Below are 18,696 nucleotides of genomic sequence, written 5' to 3'. Positions count from 1 at the left end.
TGTTGTTTATCTTATACCTATTGTTTATGCAGTAACTGACCCCGTTTAAATGTTTTAAAAACTGTGGTGATCCATTCGGGGGTCGTGAGCAGTTGTCTAGCAGGTATACTGTGGATGCGCGCGGGATTAGCTGGGGATGGAGTCACCACGAGTCTGATAGTAGTCTTTCGCTATTGTGTCATGACATTTTATTTACTTTAGTTGGTTTTGGTTTGGAACAGTTGTATTGTACTTTATAGTTGGTTTTGTTATGTAATCACTTAAACTTATTTATCTAAAGTATGTTCTTTTATGGTCAACTAGTTGGTTGCACCGTGCGCGTTGTGCACGGTACCCCAAGATAGTTTTGCATGTATAATTGATCGACTTGATAAATATATTTATAAATATTTGTGAAGTTTGGACATGTGATATTATTAGTTTCGTTTGACTTCGTATAGCCTTTTATTGCCGATTACATCGTATGTATTTTCCAAAAATCTATATAAATTAATACCTGTGCACGCTAGCTACCGAGCGAAGTAAACCAAACAATACCTGTGCACGGAAAGGGTATGTCATATATAAATTAATTAGACACCGATTTCTAACCTACACAAAAAATGAAGAAACGTTTTACCAATAGTTGCTCTAACAAGCCGTATTAGAATATAAAGAATAGACAAACAAATGATTGTACACGATTAATGTGAACAACAATCTTAAAGAGTAGAACAGCACATTATACACTCTGTACCTCGGAACAATGGTCTACGGTTAAAAAGGGGGGCGTGACCTGAGCTACGAGACTGCTAAAATTAACTCCGCATCATCGGATAAGATAACCGGCAAAAAGATATAACTCGGTGGAACCGGCTACCAAGGTTGTGCACACTTCACCGAGAAAAGAGGAAATTTAAACATGAAATTACAAACTTATTAGTACACAATAAACCGCTCCTGTAAACCCACAAATGACCCAAGTCGCCGTATAAAAACACAGATATAAATTAACCCCAAGATGATGTTCCAGGCTGAAATAGCAGCTCGGTCTCAGTATACACCGAACTATACGGATCTAAACCCAAAAATCATCGACCACTTACAGTCCTAGGCTTCTATACCGTCTAACCTACCATTGAGCCTTTCACCTTATTCGAGGGCATGTTCATCAGCCAAAAATCACGGAGCAGTTGGTGTCCCTAGCAAGTTTTGGAACCGACAGTAATTTCTTCCCGTAAATGTAGGCACACAAGACATGATGGACTGTATGCGTGACTCAGAAAATCCCTCTATTAGCAAATTTATCTATGGCCCTTCCTAAATTTCTTTTATTTTAGTCAATAACAAAGTTGAGTTCATATGGCCGAGAGTTCTCCAGTCAGTCACCCAATTATCTGAAGATCAATTTTTGAATTGCAAGCAAATAAACGTTTACCTGCAAAATTTGATTGTATTTCATTCATGCAGAATGCTGCTGTAGATTTTCTGCTGAATAGATGTTCAAACTCACTCGAGTACCTGCACCGCATACACAACACAACAAGTACACAACACAACAAGATAGTCACAGCTAACAAAATTAATAGGATAGTGCTACTCAAAACCTACAGCCTTGTCCTAAATCACTACTACAGATATAGGGTATAACAACGGTTAAAGACCGTTGTTATATAAAAAAGCGGACGTTGTTAAAGCATCCGTTGTTAAAGGTTTTAACAACGGTTGGTTTTTTAAGAAACCCGTTGTGAAAACTATTAACAACGGTTAAAAACCGTTGTCGTTACGAGTCATTCGTTGTGGAAAGTGTGACTAATTTTTGGTGCGAAAGTTATAACAATGATTACAATAGAAAAAACCGTTGTTATAGCTAAAAACAACGGGTTTTTTTAAATAACCGTTGTTATTGTTTTTAAAAAAAATAAAAAAAAAATAAAAAAACAAAGCATTACTGCCAAAATCCCTCCTGCATCAATTAATTATATATTACTAGATGCATTATTACTGCCAAAATCCCTGCATGAAAGGACACAATATATCAAATGCGAAGGGTTATAAGATTTGAAGCAGGGATATGACACAACTTCCTAAACAAAAATATACTTCGTATTAATTTAAGCATCAAACCCTAAACATATTAATTAAAAAACAACACAAACGACACATATACTAATTATAAATTCATTCCACTATCTCAATAACCAATCCATTATATCACTATCTCCACCCTAAATCTTTAAAACCTAATAAACTCCAAACTTCCTTCAATAATGAATGATACCATTCGTTTAATATGCATTATGACCGAGTACAACAAAAGTTTCATACGCCGCTTGCTGGAAATCGAGAGGAAGAACAAGCTCTTCCTTGAGGAAGCTCGGATCTGGCTTGGTGCAGGATATAGAGCCGCAGTGAAACATGGCTTGGTGCGAGAGTTAGAGCGCAGCGAGATAATGCAAATATATGAAGATATTGCATCTCAAGGAACGAAACCTCCAAATAGCAAAGGAGGAGAGGATGATTCTCATAGAAGAGAATGCATCCCTAAATGAACATCTAAGAAATGTATTTTTAGCAATGCATTAAGTTTATGTATATATATCAATTAATTAAGTTTATGTATGTTAAATGTGGATTTGTTTTACTATCCTCTCCATCATCTTCTTTGTTTTATTTTATTTAATTTGTTTTACTAATAAACGCAGAAAAACTAAGCGAATAATTAGAGAAAGAACAATGACGGAGAAAAACACAGCAAATAAAATAATTAGAGAAAGAACAATAATGACGGAGATGACAAAACCTAAAACCATAAAGCGATAGATATATACCTGATAATTAGAGAAAGAAAGAGACGATGACAACAACAGTGACGAAGATGATAAAGCGACGATGAGAAAGAGACGATGATAAAGAGTGTGGTTGTGTGTTTGTGGCTGTGGCTGTAGCTGATCTGTGTTTGTGTGGTATATATTGTGGTATTTGCTTGAAAGTATTGACAACGGTTATTACACATAAACCCGTTGTCATTAGATAATATATTAACAACGGTTCCTTTGACAACCATTGTTAAAAACTATTAACAACATGTTCTAATATAACCGTTGTAATTACTTTTCACTAATTTTGAGCCAAATTATTAACAACGGTTATAATGTATTACAAAGTAAACTGTTGTTAACTTGTTATTAGTTTTTATATTAACAACGGTTATGTAAGTTTTACCCGTTGTTAAAACTAATAACAACGGGTGACAAAATAAAACCGTTGTAATTAAGTTTAGTAAAATTGCGCGGAAAACAATAATCCATTCAACAACGTCTTTTCGTAATTTTCGTGAATAAGCGTTGTTAAAGGGCCGTTGTGGTTGCCTAGTTTTGTAGTAGTGAATCATAGCTAAAAACTAATGGGATAATGCAACTCAAAATCTACATTTTCCCTGAATCATTTCGCACCTCATCCAGATATACACGCAGTAACATTTTTCCTAAATTTTATCTTCTACAGTTCTATGTCGGGCTTAGGGCTAAAATTTAAAAAGTCGGTTCCTGCTAATTGAGAAATACTTGGCAAAAACATCCAGATATCCAACATTTGTTGATTATTAGTAACTAAGTAATACCGAGCTATATACCTGTTTTATCTTCCTTTCTGGATCAGAGTGCGCCCTTTGTTGCGCTTGAAGCTCCACCCTCTTTTGTTGTAGCTCTCGCTCTAATTCTGACTTGAGAGAAAATATCTGCAACCAACGCCTCTTCTTTTTGGACTTTCCGATTCAATGATTCATTTTCAAGTGACATCCTTTCTAGTTCCTTAAATTTGGTGGAAAACTGTACTTCGAGGTTCAAAGAACCTTGCTTGTGCCTCTAAATCCATTACGAATGTGCCAAGTTAAACATAGTTCGAACCCTGCTTGTGCCATTACATGCATTACTAATGTGCTAAGTTAAACATAGTTAAAAATAGTTTCTAGATGCACGGTGTTTTATTTTAGAGCGGAATATGAGTGTTGTACATGAATTGCCCTGAATCTTGAGGAAGGATTGGTGGCACAATCTGACAGTCCTAAAAGTTTTGTTCAAGCAGGCATAGTTGCTGACATTAGGAGATTTAAGAGACACGAACCTGACAATTCAAGAAAAGAACTGGGTTAGAGTGTAATGTAAAGGAGCTGCTTGATCAGTTCAAGAAATTGCTAAAGGTATTTTGGCAACGGGTATAAAGGACAAAGTAGCAACATAGTTTGTACGTACCTGTGCTTCAAATGATGCCATCAAGCTCAAGGATGGCATAGGAAACAATGTTTTTCGCAGAGTTTGTAGGAGCGTTTTGTGGTGGTGGGGCTGTAATAACCGCTACCTTGTCTGACCTCCTAGCGCGTGACAGTGCGACGTATAGTTGTCTCGGTGAGAAACATAGCCTTGGCAAGTAAATAGCAACCTGGTCTAACGTTTGCCCCTGAGATTTGTTTATAGTCATGGCCAAACTCAGTTTAATAGGAAACTGCCTGCGCTGGAACTGGAACGGATAGTTTGCAGAAGATGGTGGTCGTAAATTTATACGCGGTATGAACACATGTTCACCTGTATGGTCTCCATATGTTATCACACACTCTATCAAGCTTGGGCTGAAACTTTTGCAAATAAGCCGTGTACCGTTACACAAGCCAGAGGATGGCAATAGATTCCTTAGCAAAATCACTGGGCTATTGGGTTTTAAGATAAGCTCGTGAGGGCTCATACCACCTGGAGAGAGTTTATTTATAAACTCAGTCGGATATATTTTGCACTTGTCATCCAGGACAGTGTCGTAGCTCTTGTATGTAGTAGCCTCACCTGGAAACCGCTCTATTAAGATAGAATTGATTGCGTCAACATCTTCATTCATTGGAGTCAATATAGCTCGAGTTGTGACAATTTCAGGTTTGTAGCTTTGAAGTTCATCCTTTGGAAAGGCTAGTTCTGTGATTGCGGTAATTAGGTCGAGACTCCCTTCATCCTGGCATCTCACAATTCCCTCGGGCAATTGTACGTATTCATTTTCTTCAGTTTGGAGTTCGCCGTTCCCCAGGGCTAGCAAGAAGGAGGAGAATATTGGGTCCTCCCTGGCCCGAATGTTTTCTGATAGTGTGAATCTGGTAAGTTGTGGCCAAAGCTTTGAAGCCACTAAGCTGTAATCAAAAACTTCTCTATTGGACTTCTGAGGTACAACTGGGAGTATTTGGCGGAAATCTCCCCAAACACTATTAGCTTACCTCCGAAGAGTAGATTTGAATCACATAGGTCACGGAGCAATGCGTCCAAGGCTTCAACACTTTCCTTCCTAGCCATAGAGGCCTCATCCCAGATCAATATTACAACTTCTCTTAATAGTGCGGCCAGACTACCTTGTTTTGGAACGGCACATGATAGAGAGGAGTCCAAGTCCAGAGGGAGTTTAAACATTGAATGACACGTTCTTCCTGTTGGGATATTAGCCGCAACAATGCCAGATGAAGCTATGGGCAAGACGATCTTACCCATTAGACGAACTTCCGCATATAGAGCATTGTATAAGAAGGTTTTGCCAGTGCCGCCCGGGCCGTCAACAAAAAAAGCACCTGGCTTTCCACTCCTAACATGGCTTATTATTGTGCCAAAAGCATGTTGTTGGCCAGTGTTAAGGGAATTTATGCAAGCAATGCACTCCTCGGGTATTGGAGCGTCCAGTGCATCGGTTATAGCTCTTGTACGTTGCATCTCAGGGTCTAATTGCTCAGATAGATGGTCCAGTCCAACTTCCTTCATAGATATGCCCATGGCTTCTAGAATTTGCTCTACTGCCCGGTACGTTAGAACTTTGATCCTTAAATCTTCATTCGGATATTGGTGCCTTAAATCCTTCGACAGCGACGGGTAGTATTTTTCCCAAAGGGTACTCGGGTCCTTTGGGTGGCAAAAAATCAGAATTGTCACAAATAGGCGTCTTAGGGCCGCTGGCATTTTAACCGTTACAGCTGATGACCGGTTTTTGCCGTCACTTCCGGTACCAAAAACAATTTATAAAACCTAATTAAAAAGTAATATTTAATAGGGGTCGAACACAAAGATGGCGGGGGTTAGATACTTGGTCGGTTTAAGTCCTATTTTAGTCAAATAAAAATAAGATTGATTATTTGTAAACTAAGATGCAAATAAGATATAAAATTAAGCTAAATGAAAATTGCTTCTAATCAAATGAATGAAAGCTAAGGTCTTTGGGTTCACTTGGTTAAGTCGAGGAAGAGAAGATTGTTAACAAGAAATGGGTAATGATAAGGGCCTATGATTGATCCTAATTTCTTAGTCAATTAGAGCTAACCAACAAGCATTTACTTAGTATGAAAAACTCATCTCGACCATGCCATATAGGCCTTCCATTGTCTTTCGACCTAGGATAGACTAAACATGATAATGAAAGACTCAAACTTTCATTTAAGCAATCCATCAAACATTTCATAGGCATGGGAGTAAGGGTTTACAAACAAGCCTTCACTTAGTCGAGACAAACTCATCACAAACATGCATAAAGACTATTTAATAGCAATAGGCACCAAGATGGATCAAATATGTCTAAGAAAGGCTCCAAGTTTCATTTAAGCACCTCATTAAACACTTCTAAAACCATCCAATAGCATAATGCACTAAGATAAGTTAAACATGCTAATAAAAGACTCAAACTTTCGTTCAAACATTTCATCGAGCACTTCATATGAACAAGAGTAAGACCGATTAATTACCTAATTCAAAAGGTTAACAACCCAATTTCACCCCTTTTAATCACCCAAGTTCCCCCATGACCTTAGAAGAGACTACTCACTCATGTACATTGGTGATAAATTACCAACAAATTGCAACAATAAACAAGTGAACATTGTAAACATGATAAAGATTGTAACTTTGGATGAATAATAATTAAACAACATAAGAAATGTAAACTAATGAAAATAAAAGTAAACAATAGATGAGAATTATCCCAACTAAGAGGAAAGTAGCAAGCTTGGATAGTAATGGAAGAATGAATTTCTTCAAATCTTCAAAATACAACCCAAATATTAAATGTATACTAATGAAAGGAGATGAACTTTGATAAACTAGAGAACAATTACATTAATTTTTAATAAAGATTACAACTTGAGTAGAGCAAAATTGAAGGGAGGAAATTTAATTCTAGGGTTCTAAAATATTGAGAGAGGAAAATCTAAGCTAAAATAATTCTATTCTAATTCTAGTTTCTAAGGTAAGTTAATTCTCAGGTAGGCTAATGTGAGGTCCCTTTTATACTAGTGGTCTAATAATATACTACTACTAATAATACTAATGATATTAATAATAATAATAATAACAACAATAATAATAATAATAATAATAATAATAATAATAATAATAAATATCAAAATCTCCCCTAACAAATGATTCCTGCACACGACACAACAAAAAAAGAAAAAAAAAGGAAAGGGGGAAAACGACAACGAGAATCACAGCACATGTCTTCTCTGCCGGCCCACCGTCCGCCGGTCATGGCACCGGCTGGGAAACTCCTGGAAACTTGGTGGATTTTTGTATGTATTCCCAGCCGGGATGGGGGGCGGCAGACGGGTAGCCGTCTGGGAGTGCGAATTGATGTTTGGAGCCGGTTGGGAGGCAGCCGGTGACCCGGATGGGAGTGCACTTGTCTTCAATTGCCTCGATTCGATTCCCAATCCGAAAATACGCGAGTAAGATGGTAATGGCAAAGATGGTGGTGGCTGTCGTCGATGTGGAGGGAGTTGTTGCTGGTGTTGTTGATGGTGGTTTTCTGGGTTGATGTGGATGAGGGGAAGCAGGCTGTTGGTTGTGGTGACGGAGCATAGGCCAGGCGAGATGACGGTGGGGCTGCTCACGATTGGTCTTGAGCTGCTGCTATGGTGACTGCCTGAATGGAGGGGACGGAGGTTGGCTGGTGAACGTGGGAATGATGGGAGTAGGACGGTTGTTATTAATGGAGGAGATGGGTTGTTATGTCTATGGTGGTGAAATTGCAGGGGAAGTGCATATATAATGGTTTCAGCTGCAGCTGCATGTGGTTGAAGGAGGTGAAGCATGTTGGTGGTGAGAAGGGGGCTCGATGATGATGGTAATGGCGGATGTCGGGCTTGAATTGATGAAGACGATGGTGATGATGGGTGATGAATGGTGAAAGGAAGTCAGTGAGGATTTGTCAACCTTTGACTTTGCTACACTTGTTTAATACTGGATCTCGTATTGACCCGTCTCCATTTCTTTACCATTTGACTCCGCCTTGAACCGCTTTCACTTGCTCGGTACCTACAAATATTTAATAAATAAAAGCAGTAACTAATTCTCAAAATATGGCATTATTCATATTATTTATAATTAAAATTAATAATTACTAACTAATAAATAAAACGAGTTATAAATATATTTATTCGCGATAAATAGAATCAAACTATTAAATACTAATTTAACTAATAAAACTAATAAATGAGCTATTTAATTATATAAGTACACAAAATCGAGTCAAATGTAAGATAAAAGCATGGTAAGACAGCAGTAATTACTACTTATCAAATCTCCCCACACTTAAATCTTACTCGTCCTCGAGTAAGCTCATAAAATAAACTAACACCCGTAATATAAAAGGGCTATCTAAACTACTAATATCCGATGAAAGGCAATTAACGGGCCTTCTTCGTCCCTTCAACTCACACCTAAACGCAATGAGGTATGCATTTCGATGCAAGGCAAGTGGGGGCTTGCGGAAATTTTTGACACATCCAGCATTAAGCACGAATCAACATATAAGATGCATCGCAAAAAGTCAAACCGCTTTCCTCATCTAAGCGTCCATTTTTCTTTCAAAAACCGAACAAAGAGAGTCATTAGTGGAGGATGTCGTCTCCGGGTCTTACCAAGGTGTCAACTCTCTAATTCAAGCTCAAGTAACCAATATTGACAACACGGGGTGCCTAAGAAACAAATTCTAGGCGGGAAAGTGGAAGTACTTCGCTATACTCCCAAGAATGACATGTAACACACAAGATTCGACTCCATATCGAACCTTTGACCAAAAGGAGACCAAAGGACGACTCTCACGGGTTTCACTAGTCACTCAAATGAAAGAACGGGGTGATTTTTGTGACAAAATGTAACCAAAATCACTCTCCTAACTCGACTTGCGAAGCATGCCCGCAATCTAATGTGGTACTATATCCAACATCCGCAAGAAAAATGTCAAATGGTGCACATACAAGAGAGACAACCGGGTTGTAATGCGGCTTGGGTTAGGTGAAAAGAGATCGGTGCAAACACCGTTTTATGACATGTGAGGCTATCGGATTGAGTAGTCGACACATCTAACCAATTCACTAAACTCAACCAATGCAAATGAATTCCTTCACAAAATATGACAAGATTGTGATTTCCAAAAATTATGCAATCCTCTTCAAAGCAAAACTCGACTTGCAAATTACCAACCCTTTATTTGGCACAAAATATACATTCTTTTCTTTTTGTTTTTCATTCTTTTTTCTCTTTTTCTATTTGTTTTTCTTCTTCATTTTTTTTCTTTTGTATTTAATTTTCTTTCTTGCATTTTTCACGACTTGTTCACCTCTTATTAAAAAAAAGTAGCCAAAGTTGCATTTCACTCATGTAACATTAAGATCATACACCCCAAGGTGAGTCAAAATTTCAACCCAAATATACTCCATAAAAGAACCACAATGACGAACTACTCAACCAAGGTGAGTTGTTTATGGAATGTAGTTATTTTATTGGCAAATGAAATGACAAGGCTTAGGCACAAATTGGGTAACAAAAAAGGGAGAAATGATCAAATGGGTGAAAAATAAGCTTATTTGGCTATGAGAGGCTACTTTATTTGAACAAAATTGTCTCAACATGCACATCGACACTTCTACGGTAAGGAATGAGCACCATACTTATGCGTTACATGACATACCATATAAGGATAACTACTCTCATGACTTAGACGGGACCGGTTTGATGGACCGGCCATATGGAGGCTCTATCATCACATTTTAGTAGCTATGTCGGTCCTAGGTCAAGTCTCAGGTCTAACACAGTCTCACAAGGTGGTCGCAACTTGGTTGTTAAGCTAGACTTCCGGGTTTTTGCAAGCAAAAACCCTAACATGTGTCATCAAAAGGCACGAGCTATCAAGAGGGAAATGACACGGGCAAGACAAATTATCATCATTGGCAACATATGCCCTCCACAATTAGACCTTCTAAGCAACAATTTACAAACAAGATGCAACTTGTATGAAATGCAACTAAACATATGAACAAGCTACGTGAATGCAAGAGTGAACACATATATACATGTCTAATCTAAATGCACACAAGTTCTAGTCCTAGCAACACACCAACAACACACACATATCCAAAACGGTTCCCAAAAGGAACACCCACATCAAATATCCCGTCCTCCTCCATGCTTATATATACAAAAAGAAAAGGAAGGATAAAGGAGAAAGAATTGGAAGAATTTTACCAAGCGACTTCTCCGATGCTCTCATGTGTTGTTAATAAAAAAAAGGTTAGGACATATGCAATATATATAATATAAATATAAACAATGCAATATTTTGGAGTTTTTGATTTTTTTCAATTTTTAGGCATTTTTATGATTTTCTCAAATTAACAACTATATATACAAATATAAAGAATATGCACAAAGTGGATATTTCTCTCCCCACACTTGAAATTTACATTGTCCTCAATGGAACAAAGTATAGGGAGAGAATAAGAAATTAAAAGAACATATTTTTTCGATTTTAAATATTTGAAAATAAATAACATGTTTTTGTATTTTTAAAATTTGAGAATGTCCTCCCCACACTTATTTATTTATATATTTCTTGATGGAAATAAATGTGTGGAGGATATTCGAAAAGTAAATACATATTTTTGAAATTTTTTAATTTTTTTAATTTTTTTGTGATTTTCAAATAGGTATGCAATGCATGATCTATTCTATATGCGTAATTGAAATATGATGCAACTATACTATATGAATGCAAAGAGAGCTAATTTAGATTAACTCGTAATCGGATCATGTTACTAAATGCAAAATGCGGTAAAAACTTAATTAAAGAGAAGAAGAATATATACATTGCGGTGGTTCTTAAGTAACTCCACCAAACCTCTTCATCAAGGAGGCTTCAATCAACCGGGTTCACCATATTGGAATCCCGCTATTCCCTTACCAACTTCAAACTTTTACATGGAGCAAGAGCTCCCAAGTTTTGGCAAAACTTCATGTACACCATTCATTGCATGGTGCACCTCAAACCATTTCCGGACCACTTCTTCTTCAAGCTTTTTCTTGTCAAGTTTGGGGTCAAATTTTCCTTGAACCTTTGATTTCTTTCTCCATCTCTTTGGTTTCTTCTTCTCAACCCTTAACTTCATTTTTAGAGAGGTATTAGTGCTAAAATCAAGTTTGGGAGGCATGACATTGGTGTGATCCTCTCCAACCTTAAGCTTCAACTCCTCTTTTCCTTTTTCATCTTCTATCATCAACACTTCATCTTCCCCTTTTTCATCAATTTTATTTGGGATTTCTTTGCATGAAGTGACCGAGCTACACTCTTCAAGTCGGGAAATTTCCTCATGCTCATCAAGGTAAGTAAATTGGTAGGAGGTGGGAGGTGGAGGAGTCAACTTCTCACCATTGAGGTTCATGATGGTGTCATTTTTATCCCCATTTTCTTGACCCTCCAAATGAATCGAACCATTTCCAAAGAGGAGAGTTTCAATATCTTCCAAGTTAGTGTCAAAACTACAAATATCATAGTTTTTCTCATGGCTCCTCAACTCCCCAAGTATGGCAATTTCAAATTCATCAACCTCCATTTCCAAAGTCCTAACCGCTTCCCCACACTTGTCATTGACACACACTTCATCTTCATGAATTTTAGAAGGAATTGGTGGTGGGAGGTCTTCCTCATCATCATAAATATTCTTTTTCTTTGAGATAACTTCCTCAAGAAAGTTGGTGTAATGAGGTGTCTCTTCCGTGGATGGAAGATTGACTTCCATCGTTTTCATCAAGTTAAAGAACTTATCGACACATGAGTCTTCATTGGTCACTTCCACCCTTTGAGGAAAAGGCAAAGGTGGCACATAAGAAGGTTTTGGTGTACCCTTGGGGGTACATGACCTGCACTTGTGTTTTGTTGTACTCCTGTTGTTCCTGATTCACATGCAAATGAAGGTGTGCTCTGTAACAGGGTGGAAGGACCTGTAGTGGGATGTAATTTAGGCTTGTTACGTCGCCTTTGGGGTTCTGGTTCCCCAGCAGTACTACACTTAGATGCAAGTTCAGGTTAGTTGTGGTTTAATGGCTACATAACAATGTGTCCAACAGACTCTCTACTTTTAGTCTTACCTACTTAACAAAAGCTTAGATTGCCTCTGAGAAACACGATTCCGCTTTGCATCATTCACAGCATGTTTATTTGTGTTCCCTAAGAGGGATACAGGACCTGAATCAGGTTGTGATTTAGGTCTACAGCGTGGCCTTTTTGGAACTGGTTCTCTGTGGTGATTTAAAATTGTCACAAAATTGGTACAGGTACGTTTAAATTGTTTTACATCAACACGGCCAGTTTATAATTTGATTATTTACCATACCTGTCTGACAAAAGATTTGATTGTCTTCGAGAAACACGCTCCCGCTTTACACCACTTGCCTCAGGTGGTGTACTTGTGTAGTTAGGAAATTCAAGTTCTGCCACTGGAAACTCTTGATGCCCGAGCGGGAATGGCTTGTCAATCGGTACAGCAGCTAGGGGCCCTGCAACTATAAGCAAGACTATTTTTTACCCTATCTGAAAGAGGAATATGCTAACTGTTTGCTTAATGAGCTGTGTTTTAAGCCTACCCCGTGCTCTTTTCTGGAGTGGTTGAGTGGCCTTATTTAATTTACTGCAAGATAGGTTAACATATAGTTAATTGAGTCTATAACAACTCGTATACCAAAGAATCTAATTTTTAGGAAAATGTTATTTCTAGGCTAACCTGTCCGACAAAAGTAGGTAGCAAAATATAGAATCATTGTTGCTTTTCCCACTGCTTACCCCTGTTGTATTTGTGTAATAAGGGAATTCATCCGCTGGGAAAAGGTAAATTTGCAAATACAGTTTTGACTAAGAGTGTTGTCACAACCCAACTGCTACTTTAACACATGCTTAGGTGTATACTTAAAAAATCAGGAAATTGAAATACAAGTCACACACCCATTGCAATTATATATACTATTGAAGGTTGTTCACAAGTCAGGCCTATGCAGGATAAGACCAGGTGTAAGGTGTGAGTCAACTTGTACAAGCATAAGGTGAGTTAATCTCATTACCGCTAGATTAACTAATTAGTAAGAAACACTAATCAACAACGATAAATAAAAATAAGGAAGACAAATAAATGCCTGCAAAGCAACGATCTTGGGAGAGATTAGAGGTGATTAGAGTTACGTAGAATGTCTTAAGTTATTAATGACATTATGAATTAACTGAGCAAAAGAACTTCAGAAAGTACGTCTCGGCATACTTGATTAATGACATTATGAATCCCTCCCGGCATACTTGATTAAGACAAAAAATAAGACCAAAAAATGACATTATGAATTAATGACATTATGAATCCCTAGCCACAACCGATCATACATACCCCAGGAATTCGAACAAATAATGGAAAAGTGAACTAAACTATCTAAATAACTCAAAAAGTGAATTAAACCAAAATTGAACTAAACCACCCTAAATGTAACAAAATCAAGCTGATCTTACCCGAGTATTTCAGAAACGAACGTCTAATTAATGAAATGGAGTTATAAAATGCCTTTCGAACTACCTGTCAAGGCGAACATATTCGAGCTACTTGAGTGAATGTCATCTGTTTCAACTACCAATTCCTGTATATACCAACATAAAAGAGAATTATGAATTGATTATGCGCTATTCTTTTCATTCAGGCTGTGAAAATGGTATAAACCACCCTAAATGTAACAAAATCAAGCTGATCTAACCCGAGTATTTCATAAACGATTCACCACATGGTTGAGTTGTTCTAAATTCGACGGACACAACCCTATAAATTTGATCAATCAGACACCCCAAATACGAATTCTAAATCGAGTCGATCAAACAATGGAAAAGTGAATTGAACTATCCAAACAACTCAAAAATTGAATAAAACTATTTAAAAATGAACCAGACACAGCCGATCATACATACCTCAGGAATCCGAATAAACAATGGAAAAGTGTACTAAACTATCTAAACAACTCAAAAAGTGAATTAAACTATCTAAAAACGAACCAAACCAAGCCGATCATACCTCAGGATTTTGAATTCGATTGACATTCCCGAGTTTCAGTAAATAAGGCGCACTGTGGCTACTTGAATGATTGAGTAATCAAAAGATGAAGATTAAATAATCGGTATAATCGGTAGAGGTACAAATAATGAACGTGGTAAAAAAGAAGAATCGGTAGAGGAAATAAAGGAGAAGTGAAGATGTAATAAGGGAGAATGAAGGAAAAGTGAAGATGAGGAATTAGAAAATGAAGAAAGTATGAAACGAATGGCCTAGTTGAGTGGTAACACAATAGGTCAACGGTTTAGATGGAGGAATGTCACTAGTCCTAAGAGCACTATTCTTAAGGGGTATTTTTTTCTAGGGATTTTTCCAAGTTCTCACATTTTAGGAGCTAGGGATTTGATATACATTCGCTTCTAATTGAGATGGTAGCGTTAAATGCGTTAGGTGGTCAGGTAAGAAGACTTGGTGTATGGGGTGTTCTGAAAGTGGTATCGAATGACGATTTTGAACTCATAACTAATGAACCCAATGAATCTAGAGAGTCAAAATAAAATGAACCCGGGTAGGAGTTGTTAGAAGCTAATGCAAAGACTTGGGAGACGTCCTAAAGTCGCGAACTCGCCCTACAACTTTAAACCGGTCACTATGGGGTGTCATGGGATCGCTATGTGTTTACTAATGTTCTATTGCGGATGTTGGATGATATGTTGTATAGCAATGTTTGTTGAATGATTGTGGTGGATTGGTGAATATGGTGGAAAAAGGTGAAGAAGATGTATATAGTAAAATGTTGTGGGTGATCAAATTGTATGGTGGAACTGATTTATAATGTGGCAATCTTAGTAACATGAGATTAGGGGATGTGATATGATTATACATGATTTTGTTTGCGTAAAGTTATATAATAAAGTTATATACTTGTTTACTGCTGTTTCATATGCATTTGTTGGATGAATGGTATGTGGTTGAATGGAGAATGTGGTAGAAAGGATGAAAGTAATCGTATATGGTAATATGATTAGTGGTTAAGCTACTTGTTTACTGTTATTTCATATGCATATGTTGGATAAAGTGTATGATGGATAATTTGATGGAAAAGGTGAAGTAATATTGCATAAGAATATGATTTCATGATTTAATAAGCATGTTTATATGACGGAAGTGAATTTTTATAATGTTGTTATGTTAGTAACATGTGAATATAATGTTGGCGTTTGATGTATATATATATATATATATATATATATATATATATATATATATATATATATATATATAGAGAGAGAGAGAGAGAGAGAGAGAGAGAGGATCTTGTGAGTTTGGTTTCTTATGGTGAGTTGTGAGTTTTGGACTTTGAAATCTCAGCTACTAGATTATATTAGAGATGAAAGGCCAAGATCTAGTCTTACCTATCATATAAAATCACTGTCATTTACTTATTTTCTCATTTTTCTAGTGATACTCTTTTTTTTTTTTTACTTTAATTTTTTTTTATCTCCTTTTTTTTACCTCGTGTTATTATGCTTTTTTTTATAGCGTTGTTTTTTTTTCTCTTATGTTTTTCTCTAATTTTCTCATTATGTTACCTTTTTTTCTTTTTTTTTCTTGTACCAGATTTTTTTTACTTGAATTTTTTTTATTCTTATTTTTTTTACCTCGTGTTATTATGCTGTTATTGTGCTTTTGTTTACTTTGATTTTTAAACGACTTTGATTTTTTTTCTCTTTTTTTTTACCATATGTTATTGTGCTGTTATTGTGTTGTTATTGTTATTCCGCTGTTATTGTGATGTTATTCTGCTGTTACTTTGAGTTTTTTTACGACTTTGATTTTTTTTTCTTTTTTTTACCACGTGTTATTTTGCTTTTATTCTACTGTTATTCTGCTGTTATTGTGATGGTATTCCGGTGTCACTTTGATTTTTTTATTACTTTGATTTTTTTACTACTTTGATTTTTTTTACCTTTTTTTTACCACGTGTTATTGTGCTGTTATTCTGGTGTTATTGTGATGTTAATCCAGTGTCATTTTGATTTCTTTTACTACTTTTATTTTTTTTACTTTTTTTTACCACATGTTATTGTGTTGTTATTCTAGTGTTATTGTGATTCTGCTATTATTGTAGTGTTATTGTTATTTTAAAAAAAAAAAACTCATTTTGTTAACTTTTTTTTTCTTTACGTGTTGTTACTCCAGTGTTATTGTGCTGTTATTCTGCTATTATTGTAGTATTATTGTTATTTTTTTTTAAAAAAATCTCATTTTGTTACCTTTTTTTTTCTTTACGTGTTGTTACTCCAGTGTTATTGTGCTGTTATTCTGCTATTATTGTTGTGTTATTGTTATTTTTTAAAAAAATTCTCATTTTGTTACCTGTTTTTCCCTATTCGTCTTGTTACTCCATTATTATTGTGGTGTTATTCTACTATTATTCTAAATTGTTACAACATATATACTCTTTGAGTCATTATTCCGAAAATTTGCACCAATTCTTGAATTAACCATCGCCGCTCTACCCAAAATTTGCACCAATTCTGTCCGAAACCCAACATAGAACCAAACAAATTGAGTTTACACCTATTTCACATAGCATTAATTAATATTAATCTGTGAGCAAGACCTATGTATGACACAGAATAAAAACTAGTAAAGCATGCTTACACAGCTCTATCAGCCATTTGTTGCTGCTTTATGGGTGATGAAAACTCATAGACCTGGCTATTCCTCCTGTACAAGATCCACACATAAATTCACATTCTTCCTTCTACTTTGTATTTCATTATTATCAATTCACAGTAGCATCCTCAGGAGTAGATATACTCTTCATATGGTTGAGAATGTCAATTTCAATTCAGTTAATTCCAGCCAGTGATTGGAATAGAATCGGAAATCCTAATCGCATAATCTCTACTTTTATCACTTCGATTTATTTGTTTGACTTCTCCCCCAAATTACATAACAGTCCGGCTCCGCCGCTGAGCCCGCCGCCTAATTCACGCGCCAACACAAGCAGCCTACTAGCCGATCCACAACACCATTACTCGAGCTTGACCTCCGTAGAAGCAACCCAACAGCGGCACTACAACCGTGCTGCTCCTCTCTTCATCATCACCACCGGAGCAGTGCAACTCCCTCGCACTATTCAATCACCAACCAAAGACTTGTCTTCATTCAGAGCACTCATATACCCAATGCCAATCACCACAAGTAATGACTCCAACAGAGGATTTAATTTTGTTCCAACCGTCGAAATAAACTTTCCTTTCAAGAGTTGTCCATTCGCCCTTGCCAATATTCATGGTATAGAACATCACATAAGGAGAAACTAAGTTATCGTCACTACATGCCAAAAACTCATAAATTAAAATAAGCTTTTAATCATTGGAGGTGTCATCATACCCGAACCCACAAGCTAAACCTTCCCAACAATAATAGTCTACCTCAAATGCTATTTTGCTATCCCACTCATTCATAAAATTAGTGCAGAGTTGCGAAACAGAAGAAAGATTGAATGTCTCTCTAGTAGATGGATTCCACACGGCAAACTGATCTTTAAAGACTTGTCTTCATTCATCGATCTATTCTTTATTGCGATCGTCGGAGATGTGAAGTCTTCATTCACCGCCATCTCCGACATCATTCACCGCCATCTCTGACATCATTCTCCAACATCTAATCAACATGTGAAATAAAGGATGAACAAATGTAAAGAAATTCTTTTTCATTCATCGATCTAATCAACTTTTCTATATTGATATAATCGATCTAATCATCTCAGACGGATGAATTTGTTATGTTGGTTTCATTTTGATTTCAATTGTTAATTTATTTGTGCTTGGGAGAAGGACAACGTGTTTGCAGACTTTATTTTATTTATTTTTTGTTTAATCTCAGCCTTTAGTTTCTTTTGATCTAATGGCTGAGATTTTCCAAACTCACCGTAAGAACCAAACTCACGAGATCCCGCCTATATATATATATATATATATATATATATATATATATATAGATTTAGGATCCGGTGAGAACGGTGAGAACATACTAATCTAGGATCCTTATTAAAACAGACAACACGCTAGGTACTCCTACTCCTTTTCGTACAGACCCACCACTATACTCTCCCCGATATACTCCACTCCTCCCATGTTGTTTGTTTTCCAATTTCCCATTCCCATCATTAAATGACGTCGGCGCTGGAGCTTCCGCCACCACCATACTTATTCATAAACCAACCAGCAACAACATTCTATTAACCGTCTCGGAATCGCTCCTCCTCAAGTCCTCATTCAAACTCAGTTTCGCACCAACATACCCATCACAGTTAATTTATTCAACCGACGACCCACAAA

At 36.6% G+C, this 18,696-nt stretch overlaps 2 protein-coding genes across 4 annotated transcripts; both read right to left on the bottom strand.

Moving 5' to 3' along the window:
* Positions 1–4,239: 4,239 nt before the first annotated feature.
* Positions 4,240–5,960, bottom strand: LOC141595423 (uncharacterized). Its single transcript, XM_074415386.1, has 2 exons — positions 5,234–5,960; positions 4,240–5,189 (listed from the first exon to the last, which is right to left on the bottom strand). Exons 1-2 carry the CDS (start codon positions 5,958–5,960, stop codon positions 4,240–4,242), a joined length of 1,677 nt encoding a protein of 558 aa, XP_074271487.1.
* Positions 5,961–7,130: 1,170 nt separating this feature from the next.
* On the bottom strand, positions 7,131–14,629 carry LOC141596997 (uncharacterized). Of its 3 annotated transcripts, XM_074417282.1 has the most exons (5): positions 14,363–14,629; positions 13,046–13,937; positions 12,909–12,952; positions 12,659–12,827; positions 7,131–12,563 (listed from the first exon to the last, which is right to left on the bottom strand). In XM_074417282.1, exon 5 carries the CDS (start codon positions 12,071–12,073, stop codon positions 11,243–11,245), a length of 831 nt encoding a protein of 276 aa, XP_074273383.1. In that variant the 5' UTR covers positions 12,074–12,563; positions 12,659–12,827; positions 12,909–12,952; positions 13,046–13,937; positions 14,363–14,629; the 3' UTR covers positions 7,131–11,242. The 3 variants fall into 3 exon arrangements, with proteins under 3 accessions (XP_074273383.1, XP_074273382.1, XP_074273384.1); XM_074417281.1 differs by having other exon boundaries at positions 12,909–13,937; XM_074417283.1 differs by having other exon boundaries at positions 7,131–12,266; positions 12,909–13,937.
* Between the last annotated feature and the right edge of the window lie 4,067 nt (positions 14,630–18,696).

The sequence above is a fragment of the Silene latifolia genome, chromosome 8 (genome assembly GCF_048544455.1).
Source record: "Silene latifolia isolate original U9 population chromosome 8, ASM4854445v1, whole genome shotgun sequence".
Taxonomy (NCBI): Eukaryota; Viridiplantae; Streptophyta; class Magnoliopsida; order Caryophyllales; family Caryophyllaceae; genus Silene; species Silene latifolia.
This window is presented reverse-complemented; position numbering and strand designations above follow the sequence as displayed.

Bases quoted from the DNA above. Each gene is read 5' to 3' on its own strand.
- LOC141595423 (XM_074415386.1), bottom strand. From the start codon at position 5,960: ATGCCAGCGGCCCTAAGACGCCTATTTGTGACAATTCTGATTTTTTGC. The intron at 5,190-5,233 runs GTAAGCTAATAG...AAATACTCCCAG, and splicing joins TTCAAATCTACTCTTCGGAG to TTGTACCTCAGAAGTCCAAT.
- LOC141596997 (XM_074417281.1), bottom strand. From the start codon at position 12,073: ATGAAAACGATGGAAGTCAATCTTCCATCCACGGAAGAGACACCTCAT.